At 36.1% G+C, this 22,694-nt stretch overlaps 1 protein-coding gene across 16 annotated transcripts in view; it reads left to right on the top strand.

Annotated features, from left to right (window-relative positions):
- The window catches only part of BPTF (bromodomain PHD finger transcription factor), a 179,262-nt gene that overhangs the window by 104,059 nt on the left and 52,509 nt on the right, over positions 1 to 22,694 (top strand). For all 16 annotated transcript variants that reach the window (XM_077163604.1, XM_077163603.1, XM_077163602.1 and 13 more), the window contains 6 exons: positions 6,970 to 7,099; positions 7,509 to 7,647; positions 12,839 to 13,018; positions 14,219 to 16,520; positions 20,546 to 20,670; positions 21,231 to 21,359. In XM_077163604.1, coding sequence (XP_077019719.1) covers positions 6,970 to 7,099; positions 7,509 to 7,647; positions 12,839 to 13,018; positions 14,219 to 16,520; positions 20,546 to 20,670; positions 21,231 to 21,359 — 3,005 coding nt within the window. The remainder of the gene's footprint in view (positions 1 to 6,969; positions 7,100 to 7,508; positions 7,648 to 12,838; positions 13,019 to 14,218; positions 16,521 to 20,545; positions 20,671 to 21,230; positions 21,360 to 22,694) is intronic.

Below are 22,694 nucleotides of genomic sequence, written 5' to 3'. Positions count from 1 at the left end.
TTTCTGTGAGGTCAGTAGTTATGTCTCCTCTTCCATTTCTAATCTTATTTATTTGCATCCTCTCTCTTCTTCTTTTTGTCAATCTTGCTAAGGGCCCATCAATCTTGTTGATTTTCTCATAGAACCAACTTCTGGTCTTATTGATTTTCTCTATTGTTTTCATGTTTTCAATTTCATTTATTTCTGCTCTAATCTTTGTTATTTCTTTCCTTGTGCTTGCTTTGGGGTTAGTTTGCTGTTTTTTCTCCAGTTCTTCCAAGTGGACAGTTAATTCCTGCATTTTTGCCTTTTCTTCTTTTCTGATAAAGGCATTTAGGGCAATAAATTTCCCTCTTAGCACTGCCTTTGCTGCATCCCATAAGTTTTGATATGTTGTGTCTTCATTTTCATTTGCCTCTAGGTATTTACTAATTTCTCTTGCAATTTCTTCTTTGACCCACTTGTTGTTTAAGAGTGTGTTGTTGAGCCTCCATGTATTTATGAATTTTCTGGCACTCTGCCTATTATTGATTTCCAACTTCATTCCTTTATGATCCGAGAAAGTGTTGTGTATGATTTCAATATTTTTAAATTTGTTAAGACTTGCTTTGTGACCCAGCATATGGTCTGTCTTTGAGAATGATCCATGAGCACTTGAGAAAAAGGTGTATCCTGCTTTTGTGGGATGTAATGTCCTATAAATGTCTGTTAAGTCAAGTTCATTTATAGTAATATTCAGGTTCTCTATTTCTTTATTGATCCTCTGTCTAGATGTTCTGTCCATTGATGAGAGTGGTGAACTGAAGTCTCCAACTATTATGGTATATGTGTGTATTTCCCTTTTCAGTGTTTGCAGTGTATTCCTCACGTATTTTGGGGCATTCTGGTTCGGTGCGTAAATATTTATGATTGTTATGTCTTCTTGCTTAATTGTTCCTTTTAATAGTATATAGTGTCCTTCTTTGTCTCTTTTAACTGTTTTACATTTGAAGTCTAATTTGTTGGATATTAGTATAGCCACTCCTGCTCTTTTCTGGTTGTTATTTGCATGAAATATCTTTTCCCAACCTTTCACTTTCAACCTATATTTATCTTTGGGTCTAAGATGTGTTTCCTGTAGACAGCATATAGAAGGATCCTGTTTTTTAATCCATTCTGCCAGTCTATGTCTTTTAATTGGGGAATTCAGTCCATTGATATTTAGAGTTATTACTGTTTGGATAATATTTTCCTCTACCATTTTGCCTTTTGTATTATATATATCATATCTGACTTTCCTTCTTTCTACACTTTTCTCCAGGTCTCTCTCTTCTGTCTTTTTGTATCTGACTCTAGTGCTTCCTTTAGTATTTCTTGCAGAGCTGGTCTCTTGGTCACAAATTCTCTTAGTGACTTTTTGTCTGAGAATGTTTTAATTTCTCCCTCATTTTTGAAGGACAATTTTGCTGGATATAGGAGTCTTGGCTGGCAGTTTTTCTCTTTTAGTAACTTAAATATATCATCCCACTGTCTTCTAGCTTCCATGGTTTCTGCTGAGAAATCTACACATAGTCTTATTGGGTTTCGCTTGTATGTGACGGATTGTTTTTCTCTCGCTGCTTTCAAGATCCTCTCTTTCTCTTTGACCTCTGACATTCTAACTAGTAAGTGTCTTGGGGAACGCCTATTTGTGTCTAATCTCTTTGGGGTGCGCTGCACTTCTTGGATCTGTAATTTTAGGTCTTTCATAAGAGTTGGGAAATTTTCAGTGATAATTTCTTCCATTAGTTTTTCTCCTCCTTTTCCCTTCTCTTCTCCTTCTGGGATACCCACTACACGTATATTTGTACAGTTCACATTGTCCTTGAGTGCCCTGATACCTTGTTCAAATTTTTCCATTCTTTTCCGGATAGTTTCTGTTTCTTTTTGGAATTTAGATGTTTCATCCTCCAAATCACTAATTCTATCTTCTGTTTCTTTAAATCTGTCATTGTAGGTATCCATTGTTTTTTCCATCTTTTCTACTTTATCTTTCACTTCCATAAGTTCTGTGATTTGTTTTTTCAGTTTTTCTGTTTCTTCTTTATGTTCAGCCCATGTCTTCTTCATGTCCTCCCTCAATTTATCGATTTCGTTTTTGAAGAGGTTTTCCATTTCTGTTCGTATATTCAGCATTAGTTGTTTCAGCTCCTGTATCTCGTTTGAACTATTGGTTTCTTCGTTTGACTGGGCCATATGTTCAATTTTCTGAGCGTGATCCGTTATCTTCTGCTGGTGTCTGGGCATTTAGTCAGATTTCCCTGGGTGTTCGACCCCACAGGTTGAAAGATTTTTCTGTGCAATCTCTGGGTTCTGTTTTTCTTATCCTGCCCAGTAGGTGGCGCTCGTGGCACACGTTTGTCTATGGGTTCCACCAGTGAAAGTTGCTGTGGGTCCTTTAACTCTGGAAAATTCTCGCCGTAGGGGAGGTTCGGCAGCCGAAGCGTCTTGGAAGAATGCCAGCCGGCCTGGGGTTCCGAATGCGGGGAGGGTCGCCGGCCGTCACAGCACAGGAGAGCGTCCGGCCGAATTAGCTAGTCGGCCCGGGGCACCAAGCGTGGCGGGAGGGCGCCAGCTGTCGCAGCCCGGGAGAGTGCACTGTTCCCAGCCGACGGGGGAGTCACGTGTTTGGAAGGGATCCCCCGGTCACTGTTCTCCGCAGTCTGGGGATTTCCGACCCAACTATCTCAGTTGTTCCGGGGGGCCTCGTGTGGTGGGGGCACCAGCCGCCGCGTCCTAAGGGGACCGCCTGTCCAATTCTACCAGCTGGCCTGGGAAGGTGGAAGGGAGGGACTCCGGTCGCTTGCCGTCCCACCCAGGAAAGCCCGTGCCCCTTTGTGATCTCACCGGAGCTGGTTCTCCCAGACAGTCAGCCGTTCCAGGATGGGGTACGCTGTTCCTTTGATCTCCCTCGTGGCTCCGGGAGCTGCTCTGTATTATCTCCACTCCCCCAGTAGCTGTTCTGGAGGAGGAAAGGTGAGGGCAGCAAGGCTGTCGAGGCTGGTAGCGGAGGAGCCGGTGAAGGCGGGGGAAGAGGGCACCGTGGTGGTTGGAGGGAAGCCGGGGCAGGAGGGGGAGGAGGGGGAAGAAGGAGGGCGGGCGGGTCGGCTGCTGCGGGGCGTGGGCGCCGCGCTGCGGGGCGTGGGCGCCGCGCGGCGGGCCGGCGGAGAAAGAGAGGGGAGAAGGCGGGGGCAAAAGGTTTTTAAGGCATAAACCCAGAGGGCAGGGTGAACAACAGAGGAAACAGCACCATTAAAATTGTGGAAGCTGTAATGCAGGTGGACAAATGACAACCTTCCCAAGAAAGCCAGATCCCAAGTCAGTTGGAGAACTGAGAATTTATCCAAGCTACACCACAGAATCCTTCAAGAGCACAAAAAAAGTATAGAACAGTCTGCTTCTGATTATATCTCTACTGAATGACCAGTACCTATTTTGCACTGCGATTCTGCCAGGTTCCCTGATCATGGTGAGCCCTTAGGACCTTCTAGGACTTGGTCATGATCTTGCCCACTGATTTCACTGGAAGCAGCTCTTGTAAACTTTCTAGAAAACTAACACCAGACTTGATTCAGAGACAAGTTTATATTCTCCTGGGAATCTTCTTTTAATAGTGACATTATTGCTCTCTGGCTTTTGTAGCTAGTTTTATTCTTGATACTGAGTGTTCAAAATCTAAACTTTTTCCTTTTGGGGATGTACGCAAAGGTGATAAAACTATAAAGAAAAGCAAAGGAATGATTAACACAAATGTCAAGGTAATGGTTTCCTTGAGAGGGGCAACACAAGCTTCTGATGTTTGGTTATTGATAAAGTTCTGTTTCTTAACCCAGTTACATTTTACATATGTTTAAAAAGTATAATGAAAGGCAAGATCCTAGCAACAAAAAATCTTGATACACTTAGGAATAAATTTAAAAAGAAATATTTAGGATCCATGTGAATAAATCTTGAAGATTTTACTAAAGACTTTTTAAGGATAATTTGAGTAAAGGAAAAGATTTATCATATGCTTAGATATATATATTGTATTTTCTAAGGATATCATTTCTCTCCTAATCTATTAAAAATTAATGTAATTAATTTACATTATGAGTGAGAACCCCTGCCCTAGGAGCAGGGAGGCTTGACCAAAATGATAATAATATTTCTCTAGAAAAATTTAATGTGCAAGAATAACTGGCAAGTTCTAAAAAAGGAAAAAGATATTAGAACATATTTTAAAGCTATAATCAAAATAATTTGTACTATAAAAGTAATAGTGCAGTGGAATAGAATAGTGAATCCAGAAATAGACCTAAATACATGTGGGAATTTAGATGGTAACATTGCATACCAGAGAGGGAAAGGGAAAGAGCATATTTGGGCAAAATATAATATAGATTCCTGCTTTAGCAAAAAAAAAATTCCGGTAGAGGAAAATACAAAACAACAACAAAACATAAAACTACAAAATAAAACTTCAACAAGAAAGCATGGATTAATTTATTTATATTTTTGTTGTGATACTTTCTTTTTAAACAGATATAAAACCCAGATGCCATAAAGGAAAAAAGTGGATACATGTATTTAAAATTCTGAGTGAGTGGAAAAATATTATGATAAACTCAAAAGACAGATGACAAACTGAGGAAAGATATTTGCAGCACAAATGGAAAGTCTCCTTAATTGACAAGACATTTTATAAATGAAAAGGATAAATAGTCCAATACAAAAAAGAAAGGATTTGAACAGACATTTTACAGAAAAATAAATATAAAAAAAGGCCAGTAGACATAAAAAGTAATTTTCGTAATTCAAGAAATACAAATCAAAACAAGATAATATTTTTTTAACCTCTCAGCTGGGCTAACTACTTAGAACTTTGATGCTAACACAGTTCTCTTGAAGATGTGGGGAAGCAAGATAGTTTTATATGTGATGGTTATATGAAGTATACACATCTGAAGGGCAATTTGGCATTATCTTTCAGCATTTTTTAAATGCAAAAGCTATTGGGTTCAGCTCTTCCACCACTGGGGAACCTAGGTACATACTCCCCAAGTTTACCAGAAAAGATACAAAATGTTGTCTGTGGTAGCTTTGTATTATTAGCAAAATAAACACAAAAAAACTTTGGGCACCACATGGAGATTGGGACTGGAGTTGAAATTCAGTCCATACTCCAGTTCTAGCTCCCAGCTGTAAGGATGGAGATGATGGAAGGAAAACCTGTCACCCAGTGAGCCCCCAGCGTAGAGCTGTACTAGGGTGATGAGACCTACCTCTCTCCATGTTGTCAGCAGTAGCAAAGATTTCTGCCATAGAGACAGGACTGAACTCATAGGGAGTTCCCCTGTACTGTTGTCTCTCCCCATAAGGATTGTTTTAGTGGCAGTGAGAACAATGGAATGTTCTCACTAGGTGAGAACTGGAATATGACTAGCATGGCAAACTAGCTACAGTCCTGCCTCACTGATCTGGCATGCTCGGTAAAGTGAAGCCTTTAAGAATGAATCTTTTTCCCCATGTTAACACCAAGAGCACAAGCTGAGCCCATACTAGCCATGACCTCCCACACTACTGTTCTCACCCACAGTGCTCCCTTCCTGGTCACTGTAAGTGAAGATGGCTTGGTTGCTCTGCTGAACCTTTCCATCCTGTTCTTACTCTGGTGAGCTGAACTCTCATGTCATCCATAATGCTACACCTTCACAGGTTGTCCCACTCCCTAGTTCGAAGGAGGTTGATAAATCAACGGGATTTGAGTCAGTAAGTTAGCCCCTGGTGAGAAACCATTCCCTCTCCCCTCCTCCCATCAGTTTTCGAGACTACAAGAGCTTTATGGAATATTTTTGCTTATGCTAGTTGTGTATGGTTAATAAGTCTGAATTCCTGCATAGAGAAGGAGTGATTCCAGGTCTTATAGTCAAAGGGAGACAAAATCTTCTTAAAAATGGAGGTAGGTAGATAGCAAGTTTTGGATGGGAGAAGGGCGATAAAAGGAATTCACTCTCCTCCTATATCTTTTTTTCCCCCCTCCTATATCGTTTTATAGCACCCCTGCCCCCCAACTTAACAGAAGGGATTTGTATTCTTTCCACATGGTTAACCATGAAGCTGTGATAAGTGATCCCTAGGTTCTTAAAAACAGCTCTTCTACCACTAGGGTTCTTAGGAACAGGAGCTCCTCTCTTTGGGCTTTGGTTCATGTCCTAGTTTGTGGGAAATATTCCCATTCGTGGAAATCTAGTTTAATCACCTAAATGTAGAACTAAGAGGCACCTCTCAATACAGGCCGCCTGTCTCCTTATTTGCAGATACAGTAATACCCTTTTCCTGCCTGAGAAAAGGCTGTGTCCCATGCCTTACAGTCTAGTGATTGAGATCAGTGTGGCCTTTCCTTCCCACCCTCCCCCCACTCTGTGGATGTGGGAAGCCTGAATACTAGATTCGTGGCCTGTAAAGGTTTTAGTTTTTGGGTTTGTTGGTCTTTTTTTTAAAGAACAGCGCTCTAGAAATAAAGTGTTATTTAATAGGAAACTGTTTCAATATAAAATATTATAGCATAACTGTTTAGTAGTATACTATTTAAGCTTTCAAAATGATCTATATATTCTAATATAAAAAGATCTAGTGCAATTATTCACTGATTAAAAGCTATGTCAAAAAAAACTGCAGAGTTGTGTGTCTCTAATGTCCCTTTTGTATAAAAATAAAATAGACTATGTAAATAGATAAAGAAATGTTAATATATACATAAAATGTTTCATGAATAAATCATAAGTGGATATTTCTTATGGCAAAGCTTATAGGAAGAGTAAGACTTATTATTTGAGTACTTTTTGTACTGTTTGATTTTCCTTATCATGAAATTGTACATCTTATTTTTATCATCTGGGTGGTGGGATTATAACTAACCATTCTTTGTTTTCATCTTCCTAATTTTCAGTAGAACATTTTTATCTTGATTATTTTTCCCTATATTCTTAGATTACATAGGATGACATCAATTGAAAGAGAAGAAAAGGAGAAAGTTAAAAAAAAAGAGAAAAAACAAGAAGAGGAAGAAACAATGCAACAAGCTACGTGGGTAAAATATACATTTCCAGTGAAACATCAGGTAATTTCTTTTATGCTCTTTTTTATATAGTGTTAGCCATTTCCGACTCTTTTATTCTGCAACTTTGAATATTTATTTTTTACTTTTTACATGTTCTATTAATTAACATAGTTGAGATGAAGTAATTCTGGCAATTTTACAAGCATAGATTTGTCATAGCAGAAAATATGAGGGTTATTAGATAATTTTGTTGACATTGTTGTAGAACTAAAAACTGTTCAATTTTGAGTATTAGAAAAGATTAAGTTTTTCCATAAATTTTTGGCTCCCAGTATAAGTAAATTGATTGGTAAATGTAATTAATTTTCCTGACAACTAATGATCTCGTTTGGTAAAAATGTATAAAACTACATGTGCTTTATAGGCATTATCATTCTTGTGTTTAATTAAATGTTTTCATCTTCACTAGGTTTGGAAACAAAAAGGAGAGGAATACAGAGTAACAGGATATGGTGGTTGGAGCTGGATTAGTAAAACTCATGTTTATAGGTTCCTTCCTAAATTGCCAGGCAATACTAATGTGAATTACAGAAAGTCTTCAGAAGAAAGTAAGTAACTGAAGTTCTTTTTCCTGCAAATCGTTTCTTATTTGTATTATTTCTTATAAATTCAGAGTATTTTGACGATATTTTGGATAGTAGCATTTTTCTGAAAGTGTTAATAGAACGTGTGCAAAAGTAACCAGTGTGATTTATTAATTATAAACTTGGAAGGTTTTTAAGTCACCTTTATCCACAGGATTTTTATGTTTAAGAATAGAACGTGTTAGTTTGTTTTTTAAATTTTAAAAAGAGGCCTCAGCCACCTAATTGTTGTTTTCCTCAAATCTTAATTTCAATACTATGTGACTTCTTGAGGATCTACATATCTGGTAACCTCAGCATTGTAGCACATAACAAAACCAGAAAGGAAATGGTAGAGACTTCCATAACACTAGCACATAAATTAGTTGTGTTTTTTTTAAACTTTTTTTATTAATTAAAAAAAAAATTAACAAACAAAACATTTAGATATCATTCCATTCTACGTATACAATCAGTAATTCTTAATATCATCACATAGTTGCATATTCATCATTTCTTAGTACATTTGCATCGATTTAGAAAAAGAAATAAAAAGACAACAGAAAAAGAAATAAGATGATAATAGAGACAAAAAAACTATACGTACCATACCCCTTACCTTTCATTTACCACTATTTCAAACTGAATTTATTTTAACATTCGTTCCCCCTATTAATAAATTAGTTCTTAACTCACTTTATTTTGTGGGTGGAATCACAGAACTCTAAAGCTGAGCTGCCCTTTTTAAGGGAAGATGTAGTTTGAAAGTCATTTTATAGGAGCAGTTTATTTCATGGATATGCTAAGTTATATGCTGAGGCTCACATAGATAGAGAATGATAGAAGCCGGGTTAAAACCCTGTCTACCTGCTTCCACTGCCTGTTTTGCATTCTATCATGTGGTGTCTCCTTTGTGTATCTAAGTGATTTTCAAAAGCAATTATGTTAGCTGTGCAGTGTGATTTGCTAATTTATGTTTTGATATCTTCTTTCCTATGAACCCTTTGCCAGGAGATTCTTTAGTGCCCAATAAATAGTGCATACATGTCTAACTAACTGATTTGGTCTCCTTGTGAGTAGTTCTGGTGAAACCTAGACTTTAAGAAATGTGAAATTGTTAAAGTTAAAGCAATTGGGAAAGCTAACATTGGCTTATTTTTAGTAGGAAAAATACATATTTTATAAGACTTCTGCAATTATTTTATTTTATAGGTTCTAGGAGTATCTTATACATAGTAGATGTTCAGTAAATGTTTCTATTTATTGAATAGAAATACTCAATATACTGTTGTTATTTGATGATATTCAAGCTAAATATGTTTACAATAAATTCCAAAGTATTTTTGTTACTATTTTGTTGTTCAGATATTGCTCGAGTTACCCATGTTCAAAGAATTATTGAGAGTTTTTCGTTTAATTATATCATACCTAGTTTGACATGTGTAATAAAATGCAGATTCTTAGTATGCAAAATATCTTGATTTTTACAGATTTATTTTATATCAGCTTTCCTTAGACTAGGTTTTTTCATTGTCCATCCACATGCAGAGCCTTTATCCAGCCAGAATTCAGATTTGGGGTTCTGGTATGTTTTAAGCTTCTCCCCCCAGCTGATAGCAGGGAAGAAAGCACCAGTGCACTTTATCCAGGGCTCTGGGCTTAGTTTAACTACAGAATAGGAACTACAATTAAGGAAACAGTAAAACACCATTTCTTAATGTCAAAACCAATGGCCTCTGTAATAAAGGCTAATCTGTAATAAAGGCCTGATTACATGATAGAGGCACTGATGTGTCAAAAAGAGAGAATGCAGTTGATAGAACACTTGACATTGCAACAAAAACCAGTGTGCTAAATCTGTGGGGCCACTGACTGTGTAGTCTTTATCTCTGACATCTGTTCTGGCTCTAAAATTGTATACATTTGAGTAGTACTTTAATTTTTGAGTTTCAGTAAAGGATATATATTACATGTTCACACGTATTCTTTATGTCAAGAAGATGTCTAATGGGAAAAGCAAACATTTTATAGTTGTCTGTTTTAAATACCAGATTCTTACAAATTATAGAAGGGGCGCTGCCACTGGCATATATAGCACTTTTTGAGCTACTAGAAAATCAGTTTAGTTATTTATCCTTTTCTACCTATGGGGCCCAGACAGAGCCCCTGTCACCCTTTTCTAAAATTCTTCTCTTCTCTAACTAACACTTTGCTCTCCCTACAACTACTAAGTTGTTTTTTACACTTTCTTCCCTCAACCAGCCTTTCTGGAAGGGAACATTCATTTAAATAAAAAATAGGTATAGTTTGCTAAGTCCTTGGAATATTTGGGTACAAATAAAGAAAGTGAGAAAACTGCCTCTAAAAATGCCCAAGAAGTTTCATTTTGACAGAGTTCTATGTTTGGAGTTTGATTTTTTTTTTTCTTATTATAGAAATTTTGAAATTACACATAAATAAAGAGACTAGAATAATGAATTCCCGTGTAACCATTATTTAACTTCAGCAGTTATCAAATTCTATCGATATCATTTCAATTGTTCCTGCCCTATTCTTTAATTTAATTTATTTTGTATTATCAAACCAAAACAACACGCAAACATGAACAGCCTTAACATACAAACATTCCATGTATGCTGTACAATCAATGGCTCACATTCCATCACATAGTAGTATATTCATCACCATGATCATTTTTTGGAACATTTTCATCTGTTCTAGTTTGCTAGCTGCTAGAATGTAATATACCAGAAACAGAATGGCTTTTAAAAAGGGGAATTTAATACATTAGTAGTTTACAGTTCTAAGGCCGAGAAAATGTCCCAATTAAAACAATCTATAGAAATGTCCAATCTAAGGTATCCATGGAAAGATACCTTGGTTCAAGAAGGCCAGTGAAGTTCAGGGTCTCTGTCTCAAGTGAGAAGGCACATGGCAAACAGCGTCAGGGTTTTTCTCTCTCATCTGGAAAGGCATGTGGCGAACATGTGTCGTCTGCTAGCTTTCTATCCTGGCTTCCTTTTACGAAGCTCCCTGGGAGACGTTTTCCTTCTTTATCTCCAAAGCACTGACTGATGGACTCTCTGCTTCTCGTGGCTATGTCATTCTTCTCTGCTCTCTCTGAATCTCTCTCATTCTCCAAAATGTTTCCTTTTTTATAGGACTTCAGAAACTAATCAAGACCCATCCAAATGGGTGGAGACATGTCAGCTAATCCAGTTTAACAACCAGTCTTGATTAAGTCATATCTCCAGGGAGATGATCTGATTACAATTTCAAGCATACAGTATTGAATAGGGATTAGAAGAAACAGCTGCCTTTGCAAAATGGGATTAGGGTTAAAACATGGCTTCTCTAGGGTACATACATCATTTTAAACTAGCACACCATCACCCCAGAAAATGAAGTAAAAAGAAAAAACTCACATATGCCATACCCCATACTCCTCCCTCTCATTGACCACTGGTATTTCCATCTACCCAGTAGATTTTAACCTTTGTTCCCCCTATTTTTTTCTATACCCCTTATCAGTCCCTTTCATTGTTCACTAGTATTTCAGTCTACTCAATTTATTTTAACATTTTCCCCCTATTATTTATTTATTTTTAATCCATATTTTTTACTCATCTGTCAATATCGTAGATAAAAGGAGCATCAGACACAAGGTTTTCACTCTCACATAGTCACATTGCAAAAGGTATATCTTTATACGTTCATCTTCAAGAAACATGGCTACTGAAACATAACTCTACAGTTTCAGGCACTTCCCTCTAGCCTCTCTAATATGCCTTAAACTAAAGAGGGGATATCTATAAAATGTGTCAGAATATAGATAAGAATAACCTCTGGGATCCCATCTTGACTCTGTTTGAAATCTCTCAGCCACTGACACTTTATTTTATCTCATTTCTGTCTTCCCCCTTTCAGTCAAACAGATTTTCTCAATCCCTTGATGCTGATTCCCAGCTCATTCTAGGATTTCTGTCCTATGTTACCAGGAAGGTTTATACCCCTGGAGTCATGTCCCATGTAGAGAGGGAAAGGGTGGTGAGTTTGCTTGTCATATTGGCTGAGAGAGAGAGAGGCCACATCTGAGCAACAAAAGAGGTTCTCTGGGGGTGACTGTTAGGCCTAATTTTAAGTAGGCTTAGTCTATCCTTTGTGGGGATAAGTTTCATATGAACAGACCCCAAAATTGAGGGCTTGGCCTATTGATTTGGTTGTCCCCGCTATTTGTGAGAATATCAGGAATTCTCCAAATGGGAAAGTTGATTTTCCTCCTTTCTCACCATTCCAACAAGGGGACTTTGCAAATACTTTTTTATCCATGGTTCAAATCACTCTGGGATTTATCAGGGCATCACTCTGGGCAAGCCTGCAATATCTCATGCCCCATTCAAAGTTCCATGTACTTATGGTGCTCAGTTAACCTGTCATATAAGTTACATCCTGCCATATTTTAAAGCGAGTCCCAGAAATCACTTTCACCAAAAGTACTTTAGTATATATCTCCAACTGAAATGGACAGTTTTTTTCTATACATTCATAACATTACCATGTTCAACAACAACAAAAAACCCAGTAATTAACAAATTAACAGAATCGTCTGCTTCTCAGTCCATATTCCAGTTGTCTCAAAGATCCCCTTTTGCTGTTGGCAGTAAATCTGGTCCATACAAGGCCATACATTGCTTTTGGTTATTTCTCTTAAGTCTCTTTTATTCTGTAATACAGACTTGAGTGTCCTTAACCTGGAGTCCATGGATAAACTTCAAGCAATCCCTGAATTCTTTGAAATTGATTACAGAATTGTATGTACGTACTTTTTTTCTGAGAAGAGGATCATAGTGTTTATCTAATTCTAATATAGCTTTATGACACAAAATATGTTGACAACCACTGTTGTAGGCTTTCTGGAATCTTTGAACTTTATTGAGATAGTCTTTCATACTTGAAGCATTCTGAAACACATGTAAAATACAAGCATTCCTCTCATGCTTTAGGTCAGCCAGGCATATAAGAAAATAACATAAAGTATCTTCAGCTTTTTTTTAAATAAAAAAATGAAATATAAATTGCTGGAAAATACTTGATTATTTCCACTAAACTAGATATATTAAAATAACTTGCTAATATTGGAAATACCTGTGAGTACTATATACTTGGTTCTTTTTAGCCAAAAATAATGTGGATGAAACTACGGATGAATCGGATAAAAGAAAAAGTCCACGAAGTCCCCAAAAAATTAAAACAGAGCCTGATTCTGAGAAACGTGAAGTAAAAGATACAGATGCTGGAAAAGTAACAGACCAAAATGAAATGGACATTTCAGAGATTACCGAGGAGAAGGAACAAGGTAAGGAGAGTCAAGTGTGAAGGGCAGCCTGGGGAAGATGAGAGTGCATGGGATCTAGATCCCACAGCAGGAAAAGTACTCCATTGTCTTTTTTTTTTTTTTTTTATAATGACTTTATGGAAATATGATTCATATACCATAGAATTTTAGAATTCATGCATTTAGAGTATACAAGTCAATATTCTTTAGTATATTCACAGAGTTGTTCATACAATTTTACAATCAATACAAATTTTAGAGCATTTTCATCACACTAACCAGATACCTTGTACCGGTTAACAGTCACACCCCAGCACCTCCAAAGCTCTTTTGCCCCAGCAGCCAACAATCTATTTTCTGTCTCTTTTGATTTGCTCATTCTGGACACTTTGTATAAATGGAATCATACAATTTGTGGTCTTTTGCTGCTGGCTTCTTTGAGTTAGCATGTTTCCGAGTTTCATCCATGTTGTAGCATATATCAATACATCATTCCTTTTTTATTTCTGAATAATATCCATTTTATGGATATACCATGTTATTTATCCATTCACTAATTGATAGACATTTGTATTGTTTCTTCTTTTGGCTGTTATAAATAATGCTGCTATGAACATTTGTGTACAAGTTTTTGTGTGGACACATGTTCATTTCTCCTGAGTATATACCTAGGAATAGAGTTGCCAGGTTATATGGTTCAGTCTTTTGAAGAAAGTTACATTGTCCTTTTTTTGGCATGGTCGGGCTCTGGTAATTGAATCCAGGTCTCTGGCATGGCAGGGACAGATTCTGCCACTGAGCCACCGTTGCACCGCCCCTTACATTGCCTTTTGCAAAAAGTATTTTCCTCCTTAAGCCAAATAATTCATGAGCCTAAAGATATTTTATAGTTATAAAAGACTATACAAAATCTTCGACAAAGGTACTGGTATATAACTTGTCTTATACTAAGAAATTTTTCATTTGGCGTTCCATCATTTTTAGATATTAAGATTCAGAATACTTAAATAATTTGAGACATTTTGTAAAGGTTAACCCTTTCTGTTTTCCTCTTTTAATCATGTACCAGGAACCATATGATATATATTAATATTTAAGCTCATGAGTGAGAATAAGAAATTTGGTATTAGAAAAAGAGATAGTTTTTAAAATAAAAGTATTCTCATGAATTCCACATTTCAAACCAAAAATTACATTTATATAAATGTCTTCATTTCACAGATATAAAAGAAGTTTTAGATACTGACCATGATAAATCTTTCAAGGAAGAACCAATGGAAATAGATGATGAAGTGAAAACAGTGTCACATGTAAATTATCAGGAAAAGTCTCAAGTTGATGTGGTCAATGTTAGTGAGGGTTTTCATCTAAGGACTAGTTATAAAAAGAAAATAAAATCATCCAAACTAGATGGACTTCTTGAAAGGAGAATTAAACAGTTTACACTGGAAGAAAAACAGCGCCTAGAAAAAATGAAGTTGGAAGGTGGAGTTAAAGGTACAGGAAAGACTTCAGCAAGTTCTTTGAAAAGCCCATCTGACTCGTCAATAATGACAAAAGCAAAAGAAGGATGTCAGAGCGACTTCCTTAGACAAGAACAAAGCCCTAATGCAAGTAGTGATAAATCTGAAGATGTGATTCAGGGATGTTCACAAAGCGATTCCTCTGTTCTTGAAATCAGTGATCCTAATCATACCACAAACAAACTTTGTCTAAAAGATCAAGTGTTAGATGATGTTTCCATTCAGAGCCCAGAGGCAAACTGTCAGAAACAAAATTCTGTTGGAAATGACATAGATGAAAGTCTCTCTGAATCTTCCAGTAAAGGCCGGGAATCCAGTAATACAAAAACAAAAGGAAGTGATTTTCTCACTGATGACTCTAAACTAGCCAGTACTGATGAAAGTGGTACTTCAATCTATAAGAACAAAAGACCACTCATACAGAATGATGACACAGTTGTTTCTCCTTCTGAGATCCCTTTACTTCCATCAGTACCTAAAAGTATAGGTGACAGAGATGCCCAATCATTGTCTAAAGCTGTGGACTTTGAAGGAAGACTGGGATGTGACTCTGAATATAATAGTACTTTGGAAAATAGTTCTGATACCATGTCTGTTCAAGACAGTAGTGAAGAAGATATGATTGTTCAGAATAGCAATGAAAGTATTTCTGAACAGTTCATAACTCAGGAACAAGATATCAAAGGCTTGGAACCATTGAAACGTGAGTTTGTTCCAGATAAGTCCCCTGGAAACTGTGATGACAGGCTACAGTGTAAGGTAACTGAAACAAATGGTAAAAAAACAAGTCAAGAACAGAAATTAGAGGAGAGACAAGTTAATAAATATATTGATAAAATAAATGTAAAAAATATCATTGACAAAAAGAATAATGAAAATTGGGAGTCTGAAAAAAAAGGACAGAAAGCAAGTACATTTCAGATAAATGGAAAGGATAACAAACTTAAAGTAAATTTGAAAGGTGAATGCTTGAAGGAAATCTCTGCAAGTAAGGTAGTAAGTGGTGATGCTGAACCAAAGGTTAATAATATAAACAAAATAATTCCTGAAAATGATATTAAGACACTGACTGATAAGGGATCTGTAAAGCCATTCATGAATGGTGATATTATCATGGAAGATTTTAGTGAAAAAAACAATTTGGAAACAAGATCATGTTTACTGAGTTCTTCAGATGCTGACGGTGACTACCAAGATAGCCTTGATGGCCTGCCATCAACTAGAGAGCCTGAGAGTACACAAACTACAACTCCACTGTCTTGTCCAGAAAGTCATTCATCTAATCAGGTAGAAGATATGGAAATTGAAACCCCAGAAGTTAAGAAAGTTACACCATCACCTGCTACTTCTGGAGAGGAATCTAACCTCAGTAATGATTTTGTTGATGAGAATAGTCTGCCCACCAACAAAGATGAAAATGTCAATGGAGAAGCTAAAAGAAAAACAGTTGTCACAGAAGTTACCACGATGACATCAACAGTGGCTACAGAATCAAAAACTGTGATCAAGGTAGCAAAAGGTGATAAGCAGACTTTGGTTTCATCCACAGAAAATTGTGCCAAGTCTACTCTCACTACCACCACTACGACGGTAACGAAGCTTTCCACACCCTCCACAGGCAGCAGTGTGAACATCATCTCTGTGAAGGAGCAGAGCAAAACCGTGGTCACCACAACAGTGACAGATTCACTGACCACCGCAGGAGGCACTTTGGTAACATCTATGACTGTGAGCAAAGAATATTCCACAAGAGACAAAGTGAAACTGATGAAATTTTCAAGACCCAAGAAGACTCGTTCAGGGACAGCTCTGCCATCCTATAGAAAGTTTATTACAAAGAGCAGCAAGAAGAGTATATTTGTTTTGCCTAATGATGACTTAAAAAAGTTGGCCAGAAAAGGAGGAATCCGAGAAGTCCCTTATTTTAATTACAATGCAAAACCTGCCTTGGACATATGGCCATATCCTTCTCCTAGACCAACTTTTGGTATTACTTGGAGGTATGTACTTTCAAATGTATTTGGGGAAGGGAAAAAGAAGGTTTTAAAATAATATCTATTAAGAATATTTCATCTTTTAATATTTAAATTTTTAAAATATTTAAAAATGAGATATTAGAGATAATTAGGAAGCATATATTTAATGGCTAAAGTTATAAGATACAGAAAGCTTCAAACTTGGCCATCTGGTGGAAACTAAAGTTTACTTAAGGCACAATGTTTAAAGACTCAAAATTTAAGGGAATCTTTTCAAATGATGCTTGATTGTACTTTTGGTTAAGACAAAAGAAGTACGTCAAACATGTTGCTTCTGTGGCTTAACTTTCCAAGTTAGTGCCATGTTTGCTCTAGGAATAAGATAATCACAGGGTTGGATTGGATAATCAACTTTCTGGAATGTTTATGTCTTATTTCTATTAGGTAATTCATAAAAATATGTCACAAGGAAACATGCCTGTAAATTAAACAAAGCTCGTCATAATGTAGAAATATTCCTAATTTATTTTCATGATAAGCATTCATTTTGGAGTTTCTCATTATTCATGTGTAAAAAGATAGTCTCTAAGATTCCTTAGGAATTTTTTCAACCCAGAAATAGTCTCAATTTAAAGTGTTTTGGGGGGGCAACTTATAAGTAAGTAGTGTTGGTGGTTACGAAATCAGGGAGCTTTACATTGGGAAAGAATCTTAGAAATTGTCTTCTATAGATATGCGGGAACAAGCCTCTGCCCACAGAGGGCAGGATTAAGGATAGTGCCCAATTTTCCTACATCCCAGTCCAGCGCTCTGTCTGTGTATCATGGTTCACATTCTTTCTACTTTTTCATGTCCTTGCCTTTTTATCTTTTCACCCTTGCAGTTGAGAAGGATGGAAGCATTCAGAAAATAAGAGTTCTGTGGGACATGCTCAGAAATCAGGACTGATCTTACTTGAAGTTAGATTTTGTCAGAATTCTTATATTATTACTTCAGCAAGTTACAAAATAGACTTCATTTCTCGTTAGGCTTCATTTCTTTGTACCTTTTAATCTGTTTCCAGTTTCTTTAAGTAAAAAATCAATACTTTTTTGTTTCCTTTCTATTATAATTAGCTAGTATTAGAAAAGACCGAAAAAGAATGTGAGTACTCTTTACAAAGGAATTAATTTATTAATACTGCCAGTCATAGTTTGTTTGACCTAGTTTTTATAATTCATCTTTTAATTTGAATTAAAATATCATCACTCCATTACACGTTCAATAGAGACAGCTGAAAAGTACAATTTCTCTGCAGGGCCTGCAATGAAGGATTTGCAGAATCCTGCAGGGAATCAAGGAAATCTTCATTACAATTCATGGATTTGTAGAATTACTCTGCACTTTTCTGCTTTCTTCATTGAGAGCGGTCCCAAAATGTATCCTTGACTGTCCTGCAGGTAACTTCTTTCCCACTGGAAAAGTTACTGTGTACAGATACTTTAATTAAATGACCTGGCAGTTGTGGAAGCCAACCTTTCTGCTCTTTTCTATTTGAAATGGAAGGTAGGCTCAACTGGGAAGCACTTTTCTCTGAATTCTGAAGGAGAACGGGTCACCAGTCCTGATGAGGTGTTGCTCTGGGCCCTTTTCTGCACAATTGGGTTGCAGGAGCCTTGCATTTTTATGTTTTAATATGGACTCTGAGCACAATTTTTGTAGTTAATTTCACTTATATAATTTAAGCAAATGCCTTCCTATTCATTTTAAGTAGATGCTGCCTTCTCGTATATGGTAATGTCTTAATTTGCTGAAGTTGAAAGAAACACAGTAGCTCCTCTGTAACAGAATCGTGGGTAAATATGTAAATTATTATTCTTGACTTTAGAAATTGTTTTTTAAAAACCAACCTATTACTAGAGAAATCATGCATGTGAAATGCATTTTTATAACTCACGTTTGAATAAAATCTGTCTGATGCTGAGAGTAGAAACTAAGAATGCTGAAGGTCGTATTTATGATCTTCATTAATTTAATATTAAGACTAAGCAATACTGCAAGAATTATACTTGACTCATTAGGGGTTCTTTTCCTCCACACTGTCAATTCCCTACACCCATTTCCCCAGGCCCTATTCTGTGTCTCATTATCACTTTGAACTGATAGTTGTCCTCAATAGTACTTCAGAAGGATCCTCTTAAAATGTGATGTATCCTGTGAATGTTCTGACTCAGCTGAGCAACCATTGATAAGGGGGCGTGTTAACTACTGCAGGGAGTAGGCGGAGAAAGTGTTTTGTCACCTGTGGATCACATCTGGAAAGTGTTTTCCTTTGCAACCCATCTAGTACTGAATAAATTATAGAGGCATTACATATAGTCATTAATGTTCTTTAATGCTTCAGTTTTAAAGGACACTGTGCCTTCCTCTTTTTTGCCAGCTTCGTCTCCTGCTGTACCTCTACACCTCTTCCCTCCAGCTACAGCATGCTGGATGTAGTTTCTGGAAAGAATCGTGTACTCTGGAATACTTCCGCTCCTTACCATGTTTTCCCCTTGCCTTTGGTCAGCCACTGATTGAATGTCCTTTACCTAGGTCTTTGAGATGCCAACAAAAGTCTGATCCCCACCTCTGAGCCAAATCATATGCCCCTTCCTGTGCTGAATCATCCCCTTGTACTTTCCTCAGTCACAGCTCCTTGAGAGCACAGAGAGATTCTAGGTCACTTTGTGTCCTTGGCTTCTTTCACCTAGTCTGGTACCTAGAAGGCCCTCAAATATATTTTTGTGAATGAAAGAGCAGGGTGATAATGCATGAGTATATTCCTCCTCTGGTATTATTTCCATTTTAAAATAGGGATGCTTTAAAGTATTGTTTAACTATAGAGAGTCATTAGGGGGAAAAGAGAATGAGAACAAATTTCCCTTTCAAAGTAAATGTTCATTTGTTTTTTCCTGTGAGCCCAAAGTTGACCCTCTATAGGGTATGTGCTGCAAGTGACACACACTTTCCCCATCCCAGGACATCTCTGTACTAGTTAACATTTCCCCTCTAATTTAAGTGTTGTTCTGTCCAGGTCAGAGGCTTCAAAGGGTGATAACACAACAAAGAAAATAATGATGTCACAAGTAGAGATACAAATAAAGAAGCTGCAGCAACTTACTGACTTAAGTTTTCCCTTTCTCTCATTATTCGTTTTTCTAACTTAATGCTAAGAATAGAAAGCATTGCCTTTCGAATACAAAGTCTTCTAAGATCTAACTTATTATTTTAGTTCTCCACACTGCCATCAGTATACTCATTTAAGTAGTATGAAAATGTCAACAAAGAATTTAATTACTAATAACTAATGTTATTAAATGTTATTAGTATTAGCAGTGTGCATAGTCCAGTAGTTCCTTATTTTAAATTCTTTTGGATGCAAAATTTGTTTTTTTCAGTTTGGAATGGCGTTGGATTTGAGAGAATTTTTAGGTTTTGTTTTATTTGAGAAATGTGAATATCTTTCAGATTTCAAATTTTTTGTTGCAGTAAAAATCAGTCAACATTTTATCCTTCAAAATTCCTTTATCATCTTTAGTAACACTATTATCTATTTCTCTGTATTTTCTCTCTTTCATAATTTTTCTAATATGTATTTTGGAATTAGGATAAATTTAGAAAATTTTCATAAATGGTTGCCATGTTAATCATTTGAAATATACTCATTTTATAAATTTATATGGCATTTGAAGTGACCACAGATCCTTTTATAGTTGTCAGGTACATGTTATGTTTATGAACAAAAAAGTTCTTCTTTTAAGGGATATACAATACCTAAAATGTTTACAAAACTATATTATAAATACAGAAGTCATATTGAGGACAAGAAACGCAATCTTTCAGTTTATTAGAATTTATATATACAAAGTCTTCTAAGATCTAACTTATTACATTTTAGTTCTCCGCACTGCAATCAGTATACTCATTTAAGTAGTACGAAAATGTCAACAAAGAATTTAATTACTAATAACTAATGTTACTAAATGTTATTAGTATGTATATATGGTTTTACTGAATTTTTCTTTCAGATATAGACTTCAGACAGTAAAGTCCTTGGCTGGAGTGAGCCTTATGTTACGGTTACTATGGGCAAGTTTGAGATGGGATGACATGGCAGCCAAGGCACCTCCAGGGGGAGGGACTACACGGACTGGTAAGGTTTTTGAAAACTTTTTAATTAGCTCTCTTGACTGTTCAACTTAATTTTAAGCATATCTATTATTTACTGAAATAAAATGTGTTTAAAAAAAAAACAAACATCTTTGCTAAAGTGAATTTGACAGCGTATGCCATCAAATTCTGGGGGGTAAGGGGAAGGTTTGAATTCTAAGGTGAGTCACATATGTGTGAACCATTTTGAATATTTAAAAGATATTTGTTATCATAAGTCTAAATCATTTAAACTGGGACGACTAGAACCCTGTGTTCCTGTTTCTCTCCCAGGGTTTTTTGGGGATTTTTTTGTTTGTTTGTTTGTTTGTTTTGCTGCTACCACCAAAAACTAAGCTATGCGGAACAGCAGTTCAGTCAGTTTAGGAATGTGCAGGGAAGTAGAAGTTCATTATTGCTACCATTCAGTAATGATACTGTAATCATACATTAAATGTTTCCAAAAGTTTATTCCATGTTTCTCTTTTTTTAAAGCACCTGATGTTATACTTTAGTTTTTGTGAATTTTAGGTTGTAATTAATATGTGAATTAAATTACTGCAGAAACTTCTGAAACTGAAATCACAACAACAGAAATAATTAAGAGGCGAGATGTTGGTCCCTATGGTATTCGATCTGAATATTGTATCAGGAAAATCATTTGCCCCATTGGAGTTCCAGAAGCACCAAAAGGTAAGGAATAGAAAAAAATTGTATTCTTTTGTTATTTATCTGTTAGCCTCATCTTTTATGTGATGAAATTGAATTATGATTATTTCCTTAACTCTTTTTTTGGAGGGTGGCGGGGAGGTGCATGGTCCAGAAATTGAACTCAGGTCTCCTGCATGGAAGGTAGGCATTCTAACCACTGAACTACGGGTGCACCCCTCCGTAACTCTCTGTTCAACTTTTGAAAAAGATAACTTTTTCACTACAATCTACTATATTTAAAAATGCTAACTAAGAAACAAACATCAAGATTACATAGGCACACACTAATGCCTTCAGGAGCTGTTCCAAGCACTGGGAGGGTCCAAAGAACTATAGTGATACCTCTTGTAATTAAGATGTGGGTCAGTGATTGACTATCAGCTCTAAGAGGGCAGCACCCTGTCTGCCTGATTCATTGTAGTCCCCGCATCTAGTGCAGAGTCTCACACAGAAGTGATCAGTAAAGGTTTGCTGACTCAAGGATTAAAGTTGTTGTGAAATATTCAGTACTCAGGATAGAAATAAGGAGTTACTCAAGAAATTTTCGTGGAGAACCTATTATTAAACACTGGGCAGTAAATACAAGGAGTGAGAGGTACCTCTGTTTTCTAGGATGCAAAGAAAAGGTTGTAGTATTTAAGTATTAAATTATAAAATAAGATATGAAAGATTGGTGATAAATATTGGAAAAGGAAAAAGAGAAACTGTTCTGCAGGTAATTATGAATGTCTAGAAAATTTATGAGACTCAAAATGCTAAACTTCTCTATAATTAGAAGTTAGAGCTTATAACATCTCTAATTAATTATTATAATAATAACGGAACATATTTCACAGGTGTTTAAATGAAGTAACCCATGTAAATTGCTTCACACTGTGCCTAGAACATAGAATCTTTTAGTGAATGCTGGTTACTACTGCTTAAAAAAAAAAAGTATAGTTGTGAAAAAAGTATTATCATCAGTTATAACAAATGTTGCACACTAATGCAGGGTGTTGGTAGTAGGGTGATGAATGGGAATCCTGTATATTATGCATGGTTGTTCTGTAAAATCACAACTTCTCTAACAAAAAAAAATTTTTTTAATAACTGAAAAAATAAAAAATAGTTCGGTAATATGTCCAGGTTCAGAATATATAAATATACAATATCAATAATTTGACCTTATATGAGCAATGAAAATATTTAGGAAATCTAATAAGAAATGTGTGAAAAAGAAATGCTGTCTTTAGATAGAAACATGACTTTCCAGAAATTAATTTTCCCTACATTTATTTAATTTTTGAAACTTGAATTTCAGTTTAATTTTTGAAACTT

Source organism: Tamandua tetradactyla, chromosome 6 (genome assembly GCF_023851605.1).
Source record: "Tamandua tetradactyla isolate mTamTet1 chromosome 6, mTamTet1.pri, whole genome shotgun sequence".
NCBI lineage: Eukaryota > Metazoa > Chordata > Mammalia > Pilosa > Myrmecophagidae > Tamandua > Tamandua tetradactyla.
The sequence above is the reverse complement of the archived record's forward strand: the minus strand, read 5'-3'. Positions and strand labels throughout refer to the sequence as shown.